General features: G+C 34.5%; 1 protein-coding gene and 1 long non-coding RNA gene across 19 annotated transcripts in view; one reads left to right on the forward strand and one right to left on the reverse strand.

Moving 5' to 3' along the window:
• fgf13a (fibroblast growth factor 13a) overlaps window positions 1–15,159 on the reverse strand; it is a 232,435-nt gene extending 217,276 nt beyond the window's left edge. For 3 of the 10 annotated variants that reach the window (XM_073921379.1, XM_073921375.1, XM_073921376.1), the window contains exons 1-2: window positions 14,920–15,159; window positions 12,891–13,071 (exon numbers count right to left, since the gene is read on the reverse strand). In XM_073921379.1, the coding sequence (XP_073777480.1) occupies window positions 12,891–12,939 (49 nt within the window). In that variant the 5' untranslated portion in view covers window positions 12,940–13,071; window positions 14,920–15,159. Of the gene's footprint in view, window positions 1–524; window positions 587–12,890; window positions 13,072–13,145; window positions 13,414–14,919 lie in introns of those variants that run through there. The other 7 variants (XM_021481007.3, XM_005173208.6, XM_068213196.2 and 4 more) reach the window with 3 other exon arrangements.
• LOC141377541 (uncharacterized) lies at window positions 218–9,829 on the forward strand. 9 transcript variants are annotated; one of them, XR_012389816.1, is made up of 14 exons: window positions 218–295; window positions 575–1,548; window positions 3,471–3,504; window positions 3,668–3,697; window positions 3,789–3,858; window positions 4,183–4,212; window positions 4,308–4,377; window positions 4,463–4,490; window positions 4,698–4,727; window positions 4,835–4,904; window positions 5,259–5,303; window positions 6,485–6,618; window positions 6,697–6,828; window positions 9,163–9,829. It is a non-coding gene; the product is annotated as an uncharacterized lncRNA (long non-coding RNA). The 9 variants fall into 9 exon arrangements; XR_012389815.1 differs by having other exon boundaries at window positions 575–711; XR_012389821.1 differs by having other exon boundaries at window positions 575–711; window positions 6,488–6,618; window positions 9,163–9,440.
• Window positions 15,160–26,533: the final 11,374 nt, after the last annotated feature.

Consider the following 26,533-nt stretch of genomic DNA (forward strand, 5'->3'; position numbering starts at 1 on the left):
TTTTGCATAACCTCTGCCATTCACTGACATCATATAAACAGATTAGATAATACAATCTTATGACTGTTTGATTTAAAGTATAAATGAGACTATAAAGACTAGAGCTGCACTGTAAAAAAAATCTGTAAAATAACAGTTAAATGACTGTATATTTTAACAGATTTTTTCCGTATACACGTATTACGGGTGTTTTTCCGTTTATATACATTTTCGAATTGCATTGTGGGAAGGGGATCGCAGCTCAGACAGCGTTTGATGGACATCGGGACATATTTCTTCCTCTGTTTTTTCCCTGGTAAGTACGATTAATAAAACATATAACAATATTTTAGTTAAAAGACTGCTTTATTACCTTTTTATCGTTATTTAAAATGATTTTGTCTTGTATGAAGTGCCCATGGAAAGTACAGCAGTGAATTACTTTTAATATTGTTAATAAGATCAGACTTTATTACATTAAGATCAAACTGAGCTATGAGTGGTTAAATGTAATTTAAACAAGCATTTACCTAATGATTTTTTACCTTTTTATGCGTTTTCCTCATCAGTAAATATGGTATCTGTTCATTTACAGTTGTTTGTCCGTATTTTTCTAAACTGCCGTGCGCGGGAAGTGACGTGACGTCCCAATCACCCACTCACTCCCTCTGCACCTGCGTGAGTCTGACTGGATTAACGGTAAACGTCAGCTTGTCTGTGAGAGTGTGAAAGGTATGTTAATTATTTAATAGAAATATAAATGTTTTCTTTGTACAGTGCATTGAACAAGGGATAGCATTCAAAGTTTGTGACACTGTGTAGTTTGGTTGATATACGTTACCTTTAATGAACACTAACGTCAACGTGTTTCAAACGCTCGTAACACCTGACCGTCTGTGTTTGTTTGCATATTAATAACTAATTTCATATTTTTACTGACGTTATCAAATGTTAGCTTTAGTTTGACCGACGTATTAAGGCTGTGTGACCGAGTTTCAGTGGAACAGCTTTGCTGGTTTTTAAGTAACGTTAAGTTATAAGTTAGACTCGCGTGAATTGGAGGCATTTGTACAGGGGCGCCCCCAAGGGGTGGCCAGGGGTGGCCACGGCCACCCCTCGGTAAACTCTGGCCACCCCTGTGGCCACCCCAATATAATTTTGCTGTTGACATTATTGATTTAAATGTACTTATAAACCCCCAATGTTTAAATAAATAAAATGCAGCCACTAAATTATTGTTGGTGTTACTGACGTAGCTGATTGATTGTCTCTCCCCCTTGGTGCTGGTTCAATGCTGAATGCTGGTGAAAGCAAACTGACGCATGCGCGCAGAAAACCATTCCCGCGCGCCTCACGCACTCCTGTGTGAATCCCGGTTGGTTGTTTGCATGCACGCCGACAAAATACGCGCCGCTCATGCGCCGTGAAACGGAGTAACAGAATTTTGTGCAGAGGTGAAAGTCGACTAAAGTTTATATAATATGATGATGATGATGATGATGATGATGATGATGTTACTTTCACTAAGCATGCCTTTAAAGCAGAAAGGAGGGATAATGCGTCAGGGAGGTAAGACTTCATAACATGAGTTCTCAGCCATGATCTGGTCTAAGACCACAGATAATTCTGTAATACATTTTTTTGTATTCTTTAGAATTGTCATAATTAATTTCCATGCAAAAGGTTTCTTAAGTGATCTTGGCATATCACTCCAGTTGTTGTTTTCCAGTAATATTTAGGATTGATTTCTGTTATTTATTCAGAATAATAATTGTATATAAATAATAATAAAATAAATATAAATAAATTGTTATATTTATTGAATAACAAATCTAACAATTCAAGGGAGGTGGGGTGTATTGGGTGGTTCGCCCAGGGTGTCATTTAAACTAGAACCGCCACTACCCTTCCCGATCGTCGTTGACAGCACGCATACACCTTCAATAGACAGCAATGGCAATTTAATATTTACCTTAAGGTACAGTATATCAATAGAAGAAGCTGCATTAATAAAATGGCTCAAAAAGCAATATGGATAAATGATATTATTAGGTATAGTGAGTGTGTATAGTAATCCCTTTTGTTCAGTTTGTTTATTTGTTTGGGTTATTAATAAACTCATTATTCTTTCATTCATTTTCTTTTCGGCTTAGTCCCTTTATTAATCCAGGGTCGCCACAGTGGAATGAACCGCCAACTTATCCAGCACATTTTTACACAGTGGATGCCCTGCCAGCTGCAACCCATCACTGGGAATAATAAACTCATTAATCTTCATTAATTTTAGACATGGCATATACCGTATGATGTACAATAAAAGCACGTAAAAAGTTATTTATACAGTATATATATATGAAAAGTGTTTTTAAACTAAACATAGATTTTTATTTGGTTTGCACATGTACTTCCTGAATTACTTTAAGGAATAAATAGCAATATTTCAAGAAGAATTAATTAAATGTATAAAAACTACATTATTAAATTTACCAAAAACAAAAATCTAACATTACATTGAATTCATAATTTTTTTGTGTGCCACCCCAAGATTTGGTGCGGCCTCTTCTGGCCACCCCTAAGAAAATTTTCTGGGGGCGCCACTGCATTTGTAACTCGGTATGAGGGGAAATACACACTCGTTAAGTTATTATTAGTGGTGGGCCGTTATCAGCATTAACGTGCTGCGTTAACGCGAGACTTATCGCGCGATAAAAAATATATATCGCCGTTAATCTATTCTCAACGTTGGGTTGGGAGCTGCAGCTCATGGGTGACTTTCATACTTTGACATTTTAGCGCGGATGTATACCTGACAGGTGAGCCGTCTGACAAACAAGTGCCCTTCTGAATCAAATCAGCAGGATGCCTGACTTTAACTGCAGTTCGGCAGTTTCACTTTAACTCATGAACATTTCATTCATCCCGCGACAAACTGGGGTAATAGACGCAAATAAGAAGCAAGAACTGATGAGAATGTTATGGAATTTAATAACGCTCGCCAAATGGAACGAAAAAAAAAACTTCCGCATTTCGCGACGTGTGTTTGTGTGTACAGAGATAACAGAGTGATACAGTAAGTGTGTGACATTTAAAAGTATTTATAGTGTTTACACTGTCATGCGTTTTCGGCCTCAAATAGCCTACAACGTGTACCTTAAAGCACACAATTAAATGTTTGTTGTAGTCGAGTTGAACTGTCATTGATATTTATTTATTCACTTTTAAGAACCTCAAGGGCAGCTAATATGAAGATATAAAGATGAGTTGTTCTTCCACAGTCTTAAAATTCTTCAAACTAATTGTCAGTTCGATTCATTATAGCAAATAATACTTTCTTTACTATTAGGAGATCAGGAGTTTTATTTGAATGAAACCTTGATAATAGAGTGAACTACACATGGTGTTATCGCAAATGAAATCTTTTTATGTAGATTTTGAGTCAGTTTTTTTTGCACATATAAGGTTCACTGATATTTTGCTTTGTTGACTTTCAGGTTCTTTCATTTTGGTTATAAGTACATGTTACAGGTAAATTCTTAGATTCAATCCAAACTGAATTTGAATTAATACAGACAAATGAAATAAAATACACCTGGGATTTTAAATGTTTTAATTTTTTTTATTATTCACAACGTTTGTGAAGTCTAAATGTAGACTGTCTCAAACTGAATGAGTGTTATTTTTGTTGTAGGTGTGTTGGTGTAAAAATTGATGCTGACTGGTTAGTACTGCATTTTTAACCATAACAATAATGATTTATATTTAGCATTACATCTATTGTCATTTTACCAAGAATGTGTTTGCTCTTTCAGAACTCAGGCAGTTGTGCTGGACCTTCTGTACTTTATACAGGAGATGACAGTAAACTTTCAAGTTTAAGAGGTAAAATGTTCAGGGTTTTTCTGTTTGATTTTGAGTGTTTTGTAGATATAATGTTCACTGATATATGATATAAGATTTGCTTTATGTTTATGTTGTCATTTTGGTTATAAGTACAAGGTACAGGTACATTTTCACAGCAATCTAAATTAAAATCTTAAATCTTACATTCAATCCAAACTGAATTTAAATTAATATGGACAAATTAAATAAAAATACACCTGGGATTTTAAATGTTTTCATTTTTTGTTATTTACAAAGTTTAAAGTTTAAAAGTAGACTACCTGCTGCATGTTTCAAACTGAATGAGTGTTATTTTTGTTGTAGGTGTGTTGGTGTAAAAAGTGATGCTGACTGGTCAGTACTGCATTTTTAACCAAAAAAATAAACAATGATTTATATTTAGCATTACATCTATTGTAATTTTACCAAGAATGTGTTTGCTCTTTCAGAACTCATGCAGTTGTGTTGGACCCTCTGTACCTTATACAGGAGATGACGGTAAACTTTGAAGTTTAAGAGGTAAAATGTTCAGCGTTTTTTCTGTTTGGTTTTAAGTGTTTTGTACATATAAGGTTCACTGATATTTTGCTTTGTTGACTTCCAGGTTCTGTAATTTTGGTTATAAGTACAAGGTACAGGTACATTTTCACAGCAATCTAAATAAAAATATTAAATCTTACGTTCAATCCAAACTAAATTTGAATTGATATAGACAAATGAAATAAAATACAGCTGGGGTTTTAAATGTTTTCATTTTTTTATTATTCACAAAGTATGTAAAGTATAAAAGTAGACTACGTTGCATGTTTCAAACTGAATGAGTGTTATTTTTGTTGTAGGTGTGTTGGTGTAAAAATTGATGCTGACTGGTCAGTACTGCATTTTTATAAATAATACAAAAAATAAAAATAAAAAATGATTTATATTTAGCATTGCATCTATTGTCATTTTACCAAGAATGTGTTTGCTCTTTCAGAACTCGGGCAGTTGTGCTGGACCATCTGTACTTAGTACAGGGGATGACAGTAAACTTTCAAGCTTAAGAGGTAAAATGGTCAGGGTTTTTTTTTTATATTGATGCTTTTATTTTTATTATTTGGCAAAACCAATTTCTTGTACCTATATTTTTACTAAGTGTTTACATGAACACATTTTGCTTCAGTTATTTAGAATTTTGTTAACATGTATTCAAACTAAAAAGTACTGGGTTGATGTGGGTGTTTTATCTGGGTTTTTTAAGCTGCTACTGTAATCTGTTAAATAAACCAAGCAGTTATTATTATTATTATTTATTTTTGCATCATTTGAAATGTTACAAGTTCTTTATTTTGGTAATGTCTGCTTAAAGTGATAAGGAAATAACTGGTCCACTGCTGAATCTCTTTTCTTTTCTCTCTTAGCCACCTGATGATGAGAGAGACAATTTCAATGTGGGCATCTTGATGGTGAGCTAGGCCTTCATGCTAATTTTGTGACCGTTTAATCTATTTAGCGTCATTGTAATAACATTATTTCAGGATGCAAAACTGGCTAAAAATCTCATTTAAATTTCAACATTAATTGTATGATAGTGTGGTTAATTTAACATTTTATTTAATGTTGGGTTCATTGTAAAAAAAAAAAAAAAAAAAAGATTTAATTTTGGTTGAATAAATGCTGATTTTGGGACAGTTTTGTCTATTTATCATCATAGAATTACCCTTATTTCAGGATGCAAAACTGGCTAAAAATCTAATTTAAATTTTAACATTAATTGTATGATAGTGTGGTTGATTTAACATTTTATTTAATGTTGGGTTCATTGTAAAAAAAAAAAAAAAAAAAAGATTTAATTTTGGTTGAATAAATGCTGATTTTGGGACAGTTTTGTCTATTTATCATCATAGAATTACCATTATTTCAGGGTGGAAAACTGCCTAAAAATCAGTGGTGACTTTTTAACGTTGTTTCAATGATAGTTTGATTGATGTTTTAACATTTATTCAATGTTAATTTAACGTAGGTTTGCTCTCTGGGTAAGAACTAACTTAAAAAATGCGAAAAACTTATGTATGTTCCACTTGACTTTTGTATCACATGTTATTGGCATGTTATGGAATTTAACTATGGCAAATAAGTGAGAGGAGATGGAAAGCTATGATGTCTACACGTTTTCCTGAAACATTTTCAAGGTCAATTCTTTCTTGTATAAAGATAGTGGAAAAGAAAGAAATGTAAAACAAAATGGTTTGTCATTTTTTTAAATTTTGTTTTCTTTCCTTTATTGTTTTTTTTTTTTTTTTGCCTTATTTTTGTTCTTGCACTATAATTATTTCTTGTAATATTTGATTAAGTAAATATATATATTTTAATTTCTTTTAAATTATGTAGCAGACATGTATTTGAATAATTTTACATAATAATTATAATATTTATAATATTATTTATAATATTAATAATTTAACATATAGGTGTGCATATATGTACCCATATATGTACATGTAATATAGGAAAACGGCCAATTTTATATTTGTCACATATTTCAAAAACCTAAATCAAAACCTATATTAAACCATATGTTTATATAGGTTCTTTCCATGTGGACGTGTAAAAGACTCAACACACAACTCACTTTTCTTTTTTTCAGAAGAAGAGTCCACAGTCACAATAACAAGATCATTGGGCTGTCCCCTAATTGTGGTCAGCTACATGTTTAGTCTCTTATGTGCTAAACATTATGTAGCCTAAGGAAGCAGCCCTGACTCTGGAGTTTATATGAAGGTCTGTTTTTACATTTTTAAGTTTATTTCATTTTTATAAGACAAGTAAGTTGATACATGTTTGTTGTATTTACAACAGGAGCATGCTGAGTAACTATCCAGAATGTAGGTCCAAAGCAGAAAAAAGAGCACCAAGCAGAAACATACCATCTAAACTCCTTCGATTCCTGTCAGACCAGAAAGACTTTCAGAATCCTTGGAAGATTTAAAGGTAATTAAGCACACCAGTAATACTTTATAATAACTAAACACTATTGATTAATTTATTAAGCATTAGCAAAAAGTTCTGTTAAGCATTAACTCTACATTAATAGACCTTAGTATACAGTTTATAACTACAGCTGCAAATGCTGTAATCTTGACTTATAAGCACATCTATAATGTGCTTAATGATTTTGTTTTTATATTTTGTTAATGATTAATTTTTCATTACTAAATTTAGTATAGCATTATTTACAAACCAGTGATTTAAGAATAGTTGGTGTATTTTTTTTCTAATCATTCAGAATGTGCAAGTAAATGGTTAATAAACTATTCAAACTAACATTTATATATCTTATTATTCAGGCATATAGTAATAGTTGGGCAGCACAGTGGCTAGCACTGTTGCCTCACAGCAAGTAGAGCTCCGGGTGCTTAGGTTTCCCCCACAGTCCAAAGACATAAGCTATAGGGAAATTGATTAACTAAATTGGCTGTAGTGTATGAGTGTGTTTGTATATAAGTGTGTATGGGTGTTTTCAAGGGCGTACTCATGCTATGCACAGTTGCCTTGAAACTGGAAGCGTGCTTGTCTCCCCGACGACCTGCACTCACATTTCATTCGAGCCTGAGCATGCTTACATCATCAATAATGCACTGTTCAGTTTAACAAGTGCTCTCACTCAGCACAGTGGAGATTTCTTTATATTGTTATATCGTTTTAGTTGTTCAATATGCAGTGACACGCAGTCAAATATTTCGCCGAACAGATCAGCCACTTTTGACGCTCATAAACAATCAAAGTCAACGTGCTGCAGGTACTAGGAGGTTTGCTAAAGGTGCAGCTGTTGTGCAGTGAGGGGTTTGTGTCTTTAATCTATGACAGTTTGCAAGGGACTTTGATTTGGATAAATTAATCACTATTACTGTTCAATGAACGCAAACCCCTTACTGCACCACAGCTGCGCCTTTAGCAAACCTCCTATTCCTGCAGCACAAGGAATTTATGATTGTTTATTAACATCAAAAGTGGCTGATCTGTTCGGCGAAATATTTGACAGCGTGTTACTGCATCCCAAATGACTAAAACAATATAACTAAAGAATTCTCCTCCGTGCTGAGAGCACTTCCTAAACTAAACAGCGCATCATCGATGATGTAAGAGTGCTCAGGCTCGAATGCAATGTGAGTGTGGGACGTCAGGGGAGACGGGAGGGAAGACAAGAGTGCTTCGGCCTGGTTTAAGGCAACTATACATAGTGTGAGTACACACTAAGCTGAAGGAAAATACATGAATGAATTGTAATAGTTATATTTGTGAATAAAGAACAAAAAATAAGTATATAAAGTATATACAATATTTATTTTAATAAGTGCTTTTGTTAACTTCATCCAGTTTTGTAGCCTAAAGTGAGGATTGTTTATGCTTTGTAAATCCCCTTATAAATCACAATTAAAGATTCAGTTATATTCTAAAAATGAAATTCATTTTATTGTATTAAATGAAAAATAAATCTTATCTAAAATAAAATTACTGTACAGTTTAAACATAGCTAAATAACACTGAAATGTTGCATCGTAATATCATTAAATTATTTTAGTGTTGTTTTATCCAGTTTTATGTTATATTTTGGCACTCCAGCTATTCAGCAAGGTTTCATATTTACAGTAATTACATTTTTTAGATAAGACTGTTTAGATAAGAATGTTCATTTGATACTGAGCCTTTAACTGTCGTTTATAAGGATTTATATATCATAAATAATCCTCACAGATTAGGCCACAACTGGAAGAAGTTTTGTAAATAATGCAATATTAAATATAATATTATATATATATATATATACATCTATTAATTTAGAGTCAATGCTTAACAGATAATGAATTCACTATTTGCTAATGCTTCATAAATGAATCATAGCCTGTAGTTATTATAGTGTTACCAGCATAGTTTGTTTATATTACTGTTTCTCTCTTGCATTATTGTTCCGAATATTGTCAAAAGTACCTACACTTTATTTTGAAAAATCTTAAAGTGATTTCTCACCCAAAACTGAATAATTGATAATTCATAATTTACTCACTCTTGACATTTTAAACCTGTATGACTTTGTTTTCTCTGCAAAACACAAAATATCATATTTTAAAGAATGTTGCTCCTATTTCTCCTACTTTGTTCTGTGGAAGTATGTCAGTCAGACAGGCTTGAAATTACAAGAGTGAGACAAGAAGATGATGATAAAACTTCCATTTGTGTAAACTATTGACATGCAAGGAATCACCCCAGTTGTAAGTGAAATGTCATTAGTAATGTTTTTTCGTTTTTTTTGTTTTTGTTTTACAGCCATTGAAGTATCAGTATTGTAGCGGAAGAAGACCCAGTTGTATCGTCTGTTTCCTGCCATCTTGCAGTTTAACCTGGTTTCTTAATGTAAAGTACTTGTAATTTGCCCACTTGTCCTCAATTATCTTAAAGCTAACATTTAAAACTAATTTGCTATGAGATTATTTGCCAAGACCTCTCACTGTGTGATTCACATGTCAATATGTATTATTGTGTGTATAACTAGCTATTTGGAATTCAAATGATTTGTATTCATTAAAGAATCTGTTTTAATTGCAAAGTTGTTTTTGTACTAATTGTAAGTTCACAGTTAACAAACTATTTACTGCTTCTTTACACATACAGTATAGAATAAATGTTTTTTTTACTATGGTAAACCATTAATAGTGTATTTCCCATATGTATATGTTTATCCTTACCAACTGCCATTTCTATGCTGCTTGAAGAGCATTAAATTAGTAAAATAATAATTTTTTTACAGTAGGTATCCCATTAAAACAAAGAATCTGTTCATTTTTTTCACTGTGTATATATACTATTAAAAAACAAAAAAGTCCTCTTTTTACAGTAGGTATACTATTAAAACACAGAATCTGTCTGTTTTTTTACAGTAGGTATACTATTAAAACACAGAATCTGTCTGTTTTTTTACAATAGGTATACTATTAAAACACAAAATATTTCCGCTTTTTTACTGTTGGTATGCCCTTAAAAACACAGAAAATAACCGTTTTTTTATATAGAAAACCCTTAAATTACTATAAAATGTTTCGTTATTTTACAGTAGTTTAACCGTCAAAAAACAGATATTTTGTAGTTTTTTTAATGTGGACACACTGTCAATTAACAGAAGTTTTCCGTTTTTAATTTACGGTAAAATATTTGTGTAATGAGCTGCCAGTACATTTTACCGTTTTTTTACGGAATTTTTTTTTAGAGTGTGGCTTTGATGGACCACAGTTTAACCTATTCCCTTTTCTTTGCATGACATTGACTTTACAGTTCACAATCACTCTCAACTTCATAACTAAACAAGCTTAGCTTCAATTGTTTTTGTTAGAGAGTATAGACGTAAACATCAAATCCTTTAGTTTACCCAGCAAAAATGACTGAACAAAAAAATCTTTCATTTGGGATTCATAACATGCTTTTAAGCTAATAGAAACTTTAAGATGTACAAATTATAAAAGCCTTAAATACAGCCCATTTAATGCACAATGCATGCTCTAATAATCATGAATAATACATAAACTGGGTAATAACAAGGTACTCTCCCTAAATCTACCCCTACCCTTAGCCCACATTGTTGTGGTTTTTTTTCTTAGTTAAGTGGACTATAAGTACACATTAAGCGAACTACTTTAAAATAATGTGAACCGCTAAACTTTTATAAATTAAATACTGGGTAAAACTAACAAGAGATGTCAAAAGCACTAAAGTTAATGGAATCCTGAAAGTTTTAATGATGTTGAGTTGGCCACTGCAATGTGTTTCACAATAGCTCAAAACAAATAAGATGAAAGCCAGCATGCTGAGTAAATGAGTCATCTGCAATGCATTGACAAAGTGTTGCTTAAAACAAACAAATAAATAAACTCAGTCTGTTCTCATAAAGGTCTGCTGATGATGTATTGTAAATACCAATGATAAAAACACATATAAATGTTATGCTGAATTTCCATAATTACATGCCAAGTTTGTACTGTATGTCTTTTCATTTTTTTCATAAAAAGAATACTGTAAAACATATAAGGTTCCACACAATTCCTTCATGTTGCCACAACCCAAATCGATTAAGTTAACTTAATTGTTTTATGTTCAAATCACTTAAATTTATAAAAATGATTAAGATTTAAAAAAAAACCTTAAGAACTGTTATTTCAACTCATTTTAAATTAGTTTGAACAAGCAGCAAATGTCATTTTTTTGAGTGTATGGAATAGATTCATCTTTCTTTCCTCATGGACATTTTTTTGTATTGAAAAATCCATAAAAATTATTTATTAAATAGTTTGCTCATTACTATTTCCAATCAACACTTTAATGAGTGAAGGCAGGCTTCATAGATAACAGGCCCACAGCCAGGGGGCGTTCGGGTGGTTCAAAAAACCCACCTCTCACTGACAAAAGTCCACAATTTGTCCCGTACATGAGCTTATTTATTCTATTTTGTCTGCTATGCCATCCTAAAAAAATTTTGGGGGGGACTACAACAACAACAAGGAAAGGCATCTTTTGCTACAGTTTTGTTTTTAAATAGAGAAAACATTTTTCAAGTAACTTTTAATCTAAATCTTGGACTTATTCTTAAAACAAAAACTGATCAATAAAGGTTGTGAAGCACCAAAAGCAGCCCATATTACAATTAATTTGAATACTAACTTGGCTATTGTTGTTATCCATCATTTTTCTATTTTTACAAGACAAATCATGAAGCTTACATTATAATATCATATTATTATTATTTTGGGGGGCATAGTGGCTTAGTTGTTAGCACTGTCACAACCTCTGATAAATAAAGGTACTAAACCGAAAAAAAATTAATGAATGAGTTATTATTATTATGTTTTAATTATTTTTTTTTATTCAAATGGCCAAACTCTGACTGAGGAAAGTTGAAAGTGCTGGCCAGTTTGCTATTTGCCTGATAAATGACAATAGGCTACAGATGGGCTACTGTTTTTCTCTAATGATATATGATGTAATTAATTTGTATTTTAAAAATAAGTATTTATTAATATTTCTTCATTCAAAATTTGTAGTAAATATTTTGTTACATCAAAAAGTGTGGTTATGATGATCATCCAACAAGATAGTACAGCTAAAAAGTGCTTTAAATGCGGTATTTAAACCTCATAGTAAAACAATAAATGAGGCCAATTCTTTGAGAAAAAAAAGAGCTACCCCTTTTACCAGGCTGACTACGATGAACAAATAAATAATTAAAAACATTCAAAACTATATAATAATATTTTATTGAAGAAATAATATGGTAAAAATGTTATAATGTATCTTCTAGAAGTTGCTTGCTATCAGGCTCGCTTTTATCATAGCTACTATATTCTATTGGTTTTCATCAGTCGGAACAAAAGACCACAGCATATTCATGTTGTTGTAAACTGCAATGCAAAGCCCTCAGCAGACAGACAGCATGCACGTCAATTTAATCGCGAGGAGGTTTCTTTGGCAAGCCTGTAGCCCCTTTGTCTCCATGGCAATGGTCGGCCAGTTTACATCCCGCTGAAGCGCGGCTGTTCCAGAGACGTGCAGAAGCGCATTTTACGCAATAGGTCATTTGCGCAGTCGCTACCCAAAACAAACGATTCCGCGTCATCACACGGCGCACGTCGTTGCGAATACGATGAATATTTTAATAGTTACCTTAACGTGCAAAAAAGGAAACATAAAAGGGGAAATCATTGGTTTTATTGCAGGCAACGTTAAAGCGACAGCCCAATAATTCATCTCTGCAGAACAGACTGAATGGGATTGTGCTGCTTTTCAGTCTTTATCAGGTGGCAGTTTTTATTAATCGTTCACAACATATTGAATTTGTCTTCTCGTAAACGTTTGTCCTAGACCAACGTTTGCACATTGATATTGGCCAATTTCCATAACTGCTTTTATGTTTTCAAAATTGAGTAACAATGCAACGAGTGGGAGATGAATGAGAGCTCACGGTCGCTTTAAACCTGTGATGAACGGAGACGGTTTAAGACTCTCCTTACCCTTTGAAGCATCCTTTTCTTCTTTAGGCTTAGCCACTTTTCCGCTCATAGATCCCAGTTTGGATGTATAGATCCCGAATTAGACTAAAACCCGAAATCCTTCAGTCGTGTATGCCCACTGCCGCTTTAGGAAATCCTTGGCAAATCCAAAACAAAGGTGCCAGGTGAGGAGATAAGAGCTCTGCAAGAAATGCATTAAAATAAACAAAAGTGCGTGATTTATATACACAATAAGGAAAGCGAGGGTTCTCGTACCTTCTATCGACATCTATCAACATGCAGTTACACATGCAGACAACTGTAGTCGAGTTTTCAAAGCGCGTGGTAGTAACAAGTCCGCCAATGTCACAATCAAACGCAGACCTTCGCGTAGTGCTCTTTGTTATCAACAAGGTTATCTCACCTTATCTCTTCCACGTTGTCTCCTACATTAATGCACATTGATATAGAAAAGCGGCTCCCGCATGAAGCTCGAGCAGAGGAAAACACGACGAACCCTCGCGAATGAAGCAAACCGGAGAACAAAAAAGCGCGAGGGAAGGAGAGGGGCTTCCACCGAGTGTCAGCCGACGTCAGCGGTGACACGGTGGACGCGAACGCTGAAATAACCTGAGGAACCACCTTTTGATACTGTACGCTCGAATATTCACAGATGCACTAGCCTGTTGCCAGCGTTTGCAGTAGCTGGGGTGGATGTAAAACACACCATGCTGTAGTGTGAGCAACAGGATAGCTACTATGAGTCAAAACCGAATCATCACATCAGATGCAGATGGAATGAAATCACTGCCGTCCATAAAATCGCTTGTAGATTTTTTATAAGGTAGGCTATATTAAATTTTATGCGCGCATTTTTTTATTTAAACTATCTCACAAATTAAATGCATTTACAGGCTATTGAGCGCTTATTTATTAATCGAGGCATTTAGGCTATATAACATCTGAACATCAAAATTAAATACTTTTAAAATTGCAGTCGCTTGTAAATATTATGACAAGCTGTTCAAAGTCAGTTTAACTTAGTATAAGTTCAATGGACTCATGAGGTTAATTTGATTAAGCTTAAAAATTTAAGGCAACCAGGATTTTTTACAGGGTAATTGTATAGCCTACATTTATGGAAATGCACCAAAAGTTGGTAACTAAACATTTTTTAAAAAAAGTTTAAACATTTTAATTCAAATTAAACATTTGAATTTAATTTAAGAAATATCACAGACATTTTTAATAATTAAAAAATAACTATAAAATAATTAGGCTACGGTTTAGTGATTAAACTGACTATAGGGTGCATGATGGAGAGATATGCAGTAGTAAACATTTGAAGTGGACCAAAATCTTACATCAAACTTGTCCAAAAACTTTTTGAACGACACCCATTGTTTTTCTCAATTTTGATTTCTTTTTGTTGTTTTTTTTTCACTTCGAGTGTTGACCACTGATTCAATACTTGCACGAAACGGTTCTCCAATAATATAAAGTACTATACACTGTAAAAAAAAATGTTTCATTCTTTTAGAATATTGTGTGCATGATCTAATGTTAGCCACTAGGGGTATCCGTTTGAAACACCCCCCACGTCCATCTCATCCGTCCCCAAGTTGAAACACCATCAATCGGTTATGAAATAAATCCCTTTTAAATGCCTCAACATGAATAATTAATAAAATCCCCCTGATTCCACAATCATAAAACATTAAAGTAGCTTGGTGTATGTGCCAAAAAAAGATCAAATACTGGAAAAGGGTAATATTCAAAATATTTAAGCAGATTACGCGGATTGTTATAATTTTTGTGGACTTCTTTAATATAGTCCCCAGAGTGGACCAAGTGGTCTTGTCCTAAAAATATCCACATCGAGAAAAACAAAATACTACTTTTGCTTTAAGAGCCAGCTATGCGAAAGTAATTAATGCAGTTTTGACATAATGCAATGCAGTATCACATAATAAAAAAAAAAGAGGGCTACTTCGTAGTGACTTATTGTAGCCTTGACATATACTGTGCAATAAAACATGCATCGTCTTACCTGTTTAAACTATGAAGAGAGGCAGATAATGTTGAACTGTCCCAGTCTTCCTCTCGGTGTACAGTGTAATCTCCGTAGGCTACTGCACTGTATACTGATCACTCTCTGTCCGCTAGACACCAATTGAGCCCCAACGGCTTCACTTTGACATTCTGCCCGTCTTTGTCCCTGCTAATTCGGAGTTGACAGACATCACTGTTTATCACCTGATGGATTGTTCTCTTTTGCGGCACTGAGAGTGGAAGAAACAGAAGGCGACGATCCATTTCAAGATCCATACTTGCTATTTTTAGGGACAGGACGCCTTTCAAAGTTTCATTGACCAGACTTTCTTAAGATGATGTAGAGGGATTTAAAGTGACGATGTTGGCATCTTATTTGTTAAATCATAAATTAAGAAATCGAATACAAAAAAAGAGGAATAAAAGGATTTTGAACATTTACACAATCCTTTAGTCATTTAAAACAACACATAACTTATGGCTACTATAAATTGGCAAACAAATCCAAGAAAAGAGAAAAAGGTAAAGATTCACTTAATGATGTTTGTAAATTTCAGTTTTTACTTGAAATATGAACAGCAGTTTAGTGAAGGGCAATTATACAGTACCTGAAAGTTGCATTGTGAAAATTACAGTATTTTTACAGTTAGGATATACAGTACTGTAAATACACTCACCGGCCACTTTATTAGGTACACCTTAATAGTACCGGGTTGGACCGGGTTTTCCTCCACAAATAATGATGGCATTTTGAGGTTGCAATCTGCAAAGTCACCTTGGAGAATTCAAGAAGATGGCAAGAAAAGAGGCCATCCAAGATGTGCGGGTTAAAGTGAGCTTTATCAGAGCACAGTGTATCTTCTGGGTTTGCATTTTGTTAGGCAAGAGCTCACATCTCAGCATGGGAGAGAGCTGAAGGCTATGCTAACCTCTTTTTGCCCTTCACTGTTCTTCTGAAACATCTCTGCATGTTCCAGAAATGTGTCTGTCTTTTTAGAAAGTCTGTCAAATATGAAATCCAGAAAAAGGCATAATGCAAAGAAATATATTATAATCTGACTCAAGCCAATGCTTGCTTGAATGCTAATTTATGGTGCAACAATGTTGACAGTTACCAGTATTACTGGAGCCAACTGCTTGAATTATTTACAAAACAGCTAAGTCTCTTGTTCTCACATTGTAATTACTCATTTCAAGTCTGTCATTGTTCTCTCAGAAATAATGCATTGCTACCACCAACATTAAAGCTGAACAAAATGTGCTTTTATAAGTGATACAGAATAAGGAATGCTTAGTTTAATGTACAGTACCCAGAATTTTTACCATTAAATCTGTCTTGAGTTGTGGTGTACAGTACACTGTCAGCTCCTTGTCTGGACACAATCCACATGCTGTACAAAAGTGACACGCTTACAGTCTCTGTGCGTGTACGTTCTTGCAGGACAGGACTTCACCATAGATTAATGTCCTTACCCTTCTTCATTTATATTCATGAGAACTGAGCGATGCATGGGAAATTTCTGTGTTGTATCTGGTTGCATTAAAGAGCGGTACAGATTTCCAAACAGGGAATCAATATTCTCCATGTCCATTAATATGCAAAAGGTCGCGAAGGTCATTGTGGACCTGATCAATGAAAAGGTCACCAGTTGGATCGCATGATGAAAACATCTGGCTGAAAAACAATCTCATTATTCCGCAACTGGCTTGTCAGTTTAGAGAAATTTACAACTCTGTCATCACACTGTATATAATTTGCTTAGGCAGCTTTTACATTTTTGCACTGATCATAAAACCTCATTCGTTCATTTTCCTTTGGCTCAGTCTCTATTTCAGAGGTCACCACAGCGGAATAAACTGCCAACTATTCCAGTATGTTTTTACGCAGCCGATGCCCTTTTAGCCACAACCCAGTATTGTGAAACACCCATTCACACTCACTTACACACACACATACACTCAAACACTACGGCCAATTTAGTTTATCCAATTCAACTATACCGCAAGTCTTTGGACTGTAGGGGAAACTGGAGCACCCGGAGGAAACCCACATGAACCCAGAGAGAACAAGCACACTCCATACAGAAAATGCCAACTGGCTCATTTAGGACTTGACTCACCTTCTTGCTGTGAGGCGACAGTGTTAACCACTGAGCCGCCATGCCACCCTCATCATAAAATGTATAAAATCAAAATATTAATAAAAAAATTAGTTGTTTCAACACAAATTTGGGCAAAAAGATGTAAGAAAATGTAAGCACCCAACAACTGGTTGTTTAGAATCAGGTTTGGGTTAAAACCACCAAGCATTTTTAGTGTAAATTATAACATTAAGAATTAAACAGACCGCTTATTTACTTATTTAGGTCTTTTATTACAATTCATGTCCTAAATGATTTGTTAATGAAGTATCGATTAGTGGTCAATATAGGTTTTAAATTAACTGATTCCCATGCTAATGTATACAAAAACCCCAATGTATACAACACAATTTGACTATGGTCAAAGTTGGACTCTCCACCATACTTGACAGTTTTTAACTCTTAAAGTACATATATTTTTAAAATGTTCATTGTTAAAATTTAAAAATTTAATTTAATTAGTGAATCACACCGGTTAAAATAGCTCTGGGGTGGTGTTTACATGACATGAATAACTTTTTGGGCAGACCCTGACAATGCAACCCAGGGTCATTATGATTACTTACCTCTGTATACATTTCTGGAGAGATCAAAATACGTCCCAGAAGCTATGTTTTTTGCAGTATTTGTTTTCAAGAATCCACCAGAGGCTGCTGTGTATGCTTTTTTAGATCTTAAATTTCTCTCGTGAGTGCTATTCATGCCTTCTGTTCTTGCGTAAATCCACCAGATGGTGCTGTTGTTGCTGCCCTCCCCTCCCCTTCCCTAAACCCAACCAATAGTGTTTTAAAAAGCACGATAACCCACTCACTCTCTTCCCTAAACCCTACCTAAGTGTTTAAAAATGCAATCTAATAAAATAAAAGCTGATTTTTACCCTGTTTATAGATTCTACCACATTCGTACCCTGTTATTTACTTGTTTTTTTTAGTTTTTTTAGCATTTGTTTTTGTCTTACCTGCATTCTGGAATCGTTCTTTACCAGAATTGAACACCGTTGTTTTGGTCAATTCCGCTCTGCATCTAAAGTCCACCAACGTACATGGCAAGCTACCAGAGTAACTGGTAGAAGCGGAAAGTCGTCCGTACACTCTCAGAAATAAAGGGACACGAGTTGCACTGTGGTGGTACCTTTTTAAAAGGTACACATTTGTACTTGAAGGCTCCATATTCGTACCTCAAAAGTATATAGTAGTAGTTAACATTTTAAGAAGAACACTTTTGTACGTTTCAGGTACCAATATGTACCCTTGAGGTATTAATATGGACCTTTAAGGTACAAATTTGTACCTTTTGAAAAGGTACCACACGGTGACAGATCTTGTACCTTTTTTTCTGAGAGTGTATGGAGGCAAGCGGTCAGCTGGTAAAAGGAACAGCATCATACCGCCCTAGTCACGGGCGGACTGGGACAAAAATTCAGCCCTGGCACTGTACCCACACCAGCCCACATTACCACACCGACACAGCCCCACCCACAGACACGCACATTCACTATTTATTTTGATGTACAGATGGTGAAATACTATGACATTCTTGCCAGATTTTGATTATGTCCGGGTAACCTCAGATTGGGTCAGCCCATCTTGAAACCAGGCGGCAGTTGCCGATTCGGCCAAATGCTTAACATTTTTTATTATTATTAATTTTATTATCATCATCATGATATCACATCTAGCAAGAGATAAAAGCGGTCTGCACCTAAAAACAATACATATTTTAAAAAACTGACCGGCCCACATTTAAAAATTGGTCCGGCCCTTCTGGCATTTGCCAGAATTGCCAGATGGCCAGTCCGCCCCCAGTAGAGTTCGTTTTAAAGATGAAATGCAGCCATACTGTACGTTGCTCTAGCTACATAATTAGCAATCTCCAGATATGTATACAGGGCTACGTTTTCAGAATGAGCCTATGTTGTGAAAATGTAAACATTTTAAATCAGGTTTCAAAATGCAAACATTTGGAAAGATACTATTGAAAATTACACAATTATTATTATTTTATTCTATATAATTGTTATTTTATATATGCTTCTTTATAATGTTTCTTCACCAACTACCTACCTAGCAATATCAACAACTTTTCAAAAAAACAGTCAGGAAAAAACTTTTCCCGTTTTATTATAATTTTATGTAAATTTACCCAAAGTGACATTTACATCCCCATTTTTTCAGTGAGGCAGTTCCCTACCAAATCCAAAAGCAATAACAAACTCAGTCTTAACTTCAACATTTTGCAGACGCTTTTATCCAAAGCGACTCGCACACACACCGTGAACAGTTAGCAGGTTGGTGCATTGCTCAAGGGACTTAGCAGTGGTATTGAGGGTGGACGAGAATGCTTGTTATTCACTCCCAACACCTACAATCCATGTCAATACCAGGACTCAAACTAGCCAGCTTTGGATCCCAAGTTCACTTGTCTAACCATTAGGCCATGGCTGCCTCAAGTCAAATGACATGCAAATTATGATCCATTAAGGTATTACCTGCTGTATCTCCTCTGTGATTCTCCCACTCTGTCCTTTGTGCTACTCAGTCGTCAACTCAATCAACCTTGTTAAAATAACAGTCGTTAAGATTAAAGACCATGAATTATGTCAAAGCGGTAAGTCAGGGGTGTTTGATTTCCAGAGGTGTCCTTGCAATGCTTTTACTGATGAACGGTTGGAACGATGGTATTACGTGGGCAACAATTATCCAAATGTTCATGAAGAAAGGCTCAGCTGTGAATACTCAGTTATGGGCTGACATTAATGCCAGCTTTACTTCCACAGCCCGGACGCAATCGCAGTCGTTTCCTCAAAGTTGTTTTTTGAGGAGGCGCACATTTCAAAGCCCCTTTATAGAACTCGAGTGACGCTTGTAGAAGTTTTTGCTTCATCACTGAAGCCTTGTTCAATCTCAGTATTTTTATATTTAGTGCTTTAAAGTCCACGAGCATCTGATCTTAAATATACAAGCTTGTTGAGGTGGTGATCAAATATGATTTTTTGTTATATAAACCTGACAATGAATGAGAAAATATGCCATTTGAAGAGTTTTTAGGATCATATGGGATTGCTCTAAAAATAATTTTCTGGGACAGAGAGGGAAAAGTGTTTTAGGAATAAAGAGCAAGTGATTTATAGACTGCTGTTATGCTGAGGTTTTTAGTTACAAGGCCTATTTGGTAAATATTGGTATGTCCAGCACTTTGGGTGAGTCTGATTACGGAGTAATTAATTTCCTTTCATGATCAGTAATATCTTCCAACAGTATGAAATCACACCAAGAGCACCTGAGGGTTATATGGCTGACTTTGCAATGTACATAATTGCTTACCACCCACAGAGGTATTTATTAAGTACCTTAGAGAGGATATTTCCCCTATATTTGCTGAATCAGCACTTTCTTTCTCCAGCACTGTATTGTGCACATATGCTAGCAATGACAAGCCCCGACAGAATCGGCCAACTGTTAGGATTGAGGTCAAAGGCCTTGACCTGACACCACAATTCTGTCATCTTCTCCTTCTAAAATTGGCACAATTGACCCCATTGGGTTCATGATGGAATTTTCAAGCCAAAGTGTCATCACTCAAACCAGTTTGTTTAGGTTAACCTTGGTTTATGTATATTTGTTATTAAGACTTACAAGGCTGTGCAATCTATGACTGATGAGCAAAAAAAATCTTGGTGAGCATACTATTAAGTACTTATATGAAAACAGTTGACAATAGAAATGCATGGCCATCACTATATTGGGTCTGTGCAAGTTCTGGCCTTATATAGGGGTAATGTGGTATTGCGTTGGGGAAGGTACTAATCGTAAATTACTAATAGTAATTACACCATTATTGTATTTAAATGACTTTTCTAAATACTTTGTCTGAAAGGTGACTTATTAACCTAATAGGCAATTTAATTATTTGACTCAGTTCTGGATAAAATCTATTTGAATCTCAATGCATAGACAACATGTATTAAAGTTTTAATTCTTTAAATTTGAGTCAAACAGCACATTTTACTTTCAATTAAAGAAATGAATAAAAAGTAACAAAAATGTTAAACATTAGATGTATCAATTTAGAATCTTTCATATTTAATAAACATCATTTATTAACAAATGTCTTATTTAATTTTATTCTTATTGCATATACACTTGCTGGACAAATTGAATATTCTTCTAGTTTAAAAAAGTTGGTTATTATGCAATGTCTGAAAATGTTTTTGTATTTTGTAAAGGGCACCTATTTTACTCCTTTTACAAGATGTATGATAAGACTTTGGTGTCTCCAGAATGTGTCTTTAAAGTTTCTGCTCAAAACACCCATCGTATTATTTATTATAAAATGTAGAATCTGCCCATTTTGGTGTCTGAGGAGGATATTGTAGCTGTTTTGTAGCCTTTGGCTTTAAACTCAAGTAGGCTGATTCTCACCACCCACCCAATACAAACATGCTCTATTTTAAAAACGTTTTAAACTTGTAAAAATAAATTTTGAGAAGCAGCTGATCACAGAGTTGTAACATTTTTAATTGCAGTTTCTTTTCTGTGGACATGTGCATACGTCCGTTTAACATTCCATGGGTAAACATTAGGCTTTACTGTATTTCTGTCCTGGAGTGTTTCTGAACTGAAGCGCTCTGGCCTGACTGATCCCCAGAAGACTAGACCAAAAAGCAATGCTGAAAAGGGCTGGAAAACACACAAGGGTAGAAACTAGAAGAAATATTCTGCTATAGTGCTGTGATATTTTATTAGGCAAAATGTGAACTTTTCTTCATCAAAACGAATTAACAACGGTTGAACGTCTTTTTTTTTGCCATTTGATGATCCCAAAGGTCTGAAAAATAATAATCTAAATATCATTTTAGAGTCCTCGTGAAATCAAACTGACAGCAAGCTCACAGTGCTGTTCTTAAGATGAACAAGCAATCCACACAAGTTAATTAACAGAAAATACAGTTGTATGCCTGTGATCTTTAATCAGAACCTGCAAATGTGCTTCTGCTCTGGAATCTACTTCCACCTATGAGGATGTCAGTTTGACAGCTTGGGCAGTATATTTGTTATCACTTCTCTCCAACTGATAGCTTGCTGTGGTCATGAGAAGGCAAAGGAGTAAAGCTAAAATTAAACTTTCCACTTTAGTAAATAATACCTTTTCAACCAAAAACATTACAATACTATATTAAGTTGGCAGGAACTTTATATTCTGTAAGGTTTGTAACGTCCACCGCACACTTTCAGTTTTCCCGGAACATGACGTCACTAAACCGTGATTACGCAAAAACTATGATAAAATTTCTGAATGGTCTTTAATTATTTTGTGCCATATAACGTTAAGGGTCAACCATGGATAAAAAAATCATGTAGCTAGCTACAAACATAAATCATATGTACCACCACTACTAAGTTTATAAGTTAACACCACTGACATTCAGTTCACCATATTCGCCAAGAGAAAAAAATTAATTAATTAAATAACTCATTGTTACCTCTTCTATCATGTTTTCTGGCTGACTTAAGATCACTCCTGCTCTCCTGATCCATCATCTTGAGATTTCTTTTGATCAGGCTCATTATCAGATTTTCTCGTGGCTCAAATTTGACTGCCTCTTATTTTGAAAATACAAATATTATTTAGGTAGGCCACTATAGGGTATATGCCGAGCTCGTGTTTTTCCCATACTGATTAACTTCCGGTGACCTGTTATTGTGAATTTTTTTCCGTTTTATACGGTTCCTTTTACAGTATCGATGTTGTAATGTCATTAAAATACATTCAGTTAAATAAAATTTGGCATTTATTTAGTAGTTCAAGCGTAAAACGAGACAAAAAGCCGTTTACTCGCACGCGCCTGTCAGAATCGGCAGATTAGCGAAGAAGCTCCATTGAATATACTGGGGTAAAACAAATGCTCATATTATAAAGACATGGTGGGGGAACATGTAAATTAATGCAGTGCTTCTTGTACAATCTGAGACCCACTTTAAATCTGATATATCTCTGCTAGTAAAGATCGCTGATTTTTAAAGAAAACAGACCTTAAACGTACCGATTTTGCGTTGGCATTCAATTCACCGGAAGCGCTTAACCCAGGTTAATGGCAAATCAAAAGTCATATTAGCATGCTTCGGCATATACCCTATTAGAGTATTTATTTTTCCTTCTCACTGCGCCCTAAACAGTCACTGCCCAATGAAAGTGATTGTAAACGTAAGAAAGTTAATTGGACACAATCACCAAGCTGCTAATTGTGGTGCTCGAATAATAGGGCTCTATTTTGATGATCCATGCCAAAGTGCAAAGAGCAGGACGCAAAAGCATGTCGGAATCCACTTTTGCTATTTTAAGGACGGAAAAACTTGCTTTGCGCCATGGCGCATGGTCTAAAAGGGTTGGACTTGTTTTCTTAATGAGTTATAGGTGTGTATTGAGAATAAGCCAATCAGAGTTTCATCTCCCATTCCCTTTAAGATTCAGTTGTCGCGCCATAAGCGCATTTGCTATTTACATGATGGACTTTGTAAGTGGAAAAACTGAGCATTTCACTAGCAAGAAAACAGTTAAACAGAACATCTACAGCGTGAGAATGAGAGATGAGCCTCCTCAGTATTTACTTTTACTCTCGTGGATAGGGAAACTTCTTGTACGCAGAGACAATTATTAGCCTATAAGTAATTAATTTCATTTGTTAAGCACAAAGATTTGTTTCAAAATTCTATTTCTAAATTCAGTTCTAATTCCCAGCAAACAAATAAATGAACAATAACAACGAAGTGTGGTCAAAAAACTTGAGTTATATCCAAATACACGTGCCCCATATGGTCTAAAACCTGACAGGTGGGCAAATCTAAGCTTGTTTTTAATAAAACAAATATAAATATGCATATAATAAATAATACTGCTAATTATAAAAACATTATACAAAAGCAAATTGTTATGAATAAACTGAAAAAGCCCCCTGAGATGAATAAGGCATGAAAGTATGGTTTTTATATTTATGTGGGCTAGAAAATAATGTTTTGTAATATTTTAATCCTTTATATATATATATATATATATATATATATATATATATATATATATATATATATATATATATATATATATATATATATACCCTATATATATATATATATATATATATATATATATATATATATATATACCCTATATATATATATATATATATATATATATATATATATATATATATATATATATATATATATATATATATATACCCTATATATATATATATATATATATATATATTATATCCTATATATATATCTTTAATATTTTAATTATTTTTCATATATAAAGATATTTGCGTATTGTTGTACATCCTGTCTGTATTAAGCAATGTGTAAGCGAGGCGCACAACTAACATGCTCTGCGCCGGACTTTAGACTGGCTTTGTTCTGGTCTATTGAACAATTTATAATAGTTTCTCAAAATAGCAATGCGCCAGCAATGCGCCTCAACACGCCTCCTTTTTAGACCATTTGCATTTGCTGTTTAAACAGCGTGGTGCAAAACATCAAAACGACTATGGCGCCAAGCTGAAACTAGAAAACAACAACTGCGTTGCGCGTTGTGCCACATTGCGCCGTATGATAGGGCCCTAGTAGTCTAATGCCAACAATTTGTATTTAGTCGTTTTTATTTAATTATATGTAGAGAAGGCTAACAAATTAACTATAAGAATGATCCCACTTTAAATTAAGTGGCCTTAACTAATATGTACTTACATCAGTATAAAAACAAATATAAATAATGTACAATGTACTTGTGTTATATATAACAAAGAAAGTTAAAATAATTCCTGTAGGGTTTTGCTCCAAGAGACTTTTTGTTAGGTATAGGCGCGATTCATGTGTGTGTCAATTTCGGTATGTGTGCGTGAAACGTTGCCTAGGGGTACTTCATCACAAGTGCAAAGATGGCGCTGTTGAGCCATTTTGCCACACCCTCCTCTGAAACCCATATCAAATGTAAATACTCAACACTTTAGGCATGTGCGGATAGTTTTGTGAGTTTTCGAGCATGTTTAGACTCTCAAAAATGTGATTCAAGAAGAAAAATATTAAACAGAGCAATTCCAATAGGGCCTATGCACTGTTGGTGCTCGGTCCCTAATTACAGAAATTAATTATATTACATGTTACATTGTACATGGTATTTAATCGAGCATAAGTACAAATGGAAAAAACTTGTATTTACACAACAAGTTTATTGTAACGAATGATTAATTTCACAGTACATATATTAATTAAGGCCACTTAATATAAAGTGTGACCTTTAAATTAATAAAGCACCATGATCTTGTCATTATTGTGCTCTACAGTTTAAAAATATAATCTTTAATGTTGCATGTTGATTATCCAGGGGTGGCTACAAGAATAATTTTTCAGTAGTGTCTCTTGGCTTTTTCCACTTACTGACAGTCCCGGTGTCAGACACAGACAGACACCTTTATAAAAAGGACATCTCCGGTGCATCTGCTCTCCACAATCTCCTCAAGTAAGATATATCCAATATAATGAAGCACTGCTAGTCTGCACTTTCAAACAGAGAGAAACAAAGAAACATGTTTATAGGTTTGGAGCCCACATAAAGTGGCTATTTCTTTTCATCCTCTAACTAAATATCAAGCAGATTGTTTAAATGTCAGCGGCTTAGATTGGGCCCGGCTGGAGTGGCGCGCAGGGGCCGTGGGTGTGAAACATTACCCTTTCAGACTCTCAGAATGACTGTGCTAATTAACAGAGGTGCACTCCAACAAATACCAGATTGATGCCAATGGCCACGTCCAGGAGACTATAAGGCATGGGCAGATCCTTCAAGCCTGCAGTCCTTCCATTTATAACTGCGCCCACTGGAAGAGAGTCTGGGTGTGTGATTTAATGATGGAAAGGGAGACAGATGTCAGAGCCAGCAGCCGCAAATGCCCCATACTCACCTTTAGGAGATAAATAGGATCCTTAAATGTCATGACACATATGTCTAGCATGGGAGAGATTAGACATATGGCCATCAGTTGTGATCCAAACTGATTAAACACACCTAAGGCATGTTATGTCACTGACATGATTAAATATACAATGAGGAGATGGAAAAATTACATTATTTAGTTCAGTTTTTATTGTATATGTACATTCAGGGATACAGCGAAATTACTGTAGGTATTATTTAAGTCTTAAGTCAAAGAGAATAAAAGACATGCTAGATGTTTTTAGAATATTATTAAAGTCTGACAGGGAAGTTTTTTTTTTTTTTTAAATTTGCCAATTAGCAGAAACCTTGATCCCTGCAAAAACCTGGTCCAATTGTGAATCGCTATTGAACATTTCCAATTACATTGGCCTGGAGAAAAAAGAAATATATTTTTAAATAATATATACCTTATGATTAAAGTTGTAGCACGTCCGCCGGTTCCCACCTCTGAATGAGCGAGTTTTAGCTACTTGTACATTA

Source organism: Danio rerio, chromosome 14 (assembly GCF_049306965.1).
Source record: "Danio rerio strain Tuebingen ecotype United States chromosome 14, GRCz12tu, whole genome shotgun sequence".
Taxonomy (NCBI): domain Eukaryota; kingdom Metazoa; phylum Chordata; class Actinopteri; order Cypriniformes; family Danionidae; genus Danio; species Danio rerio.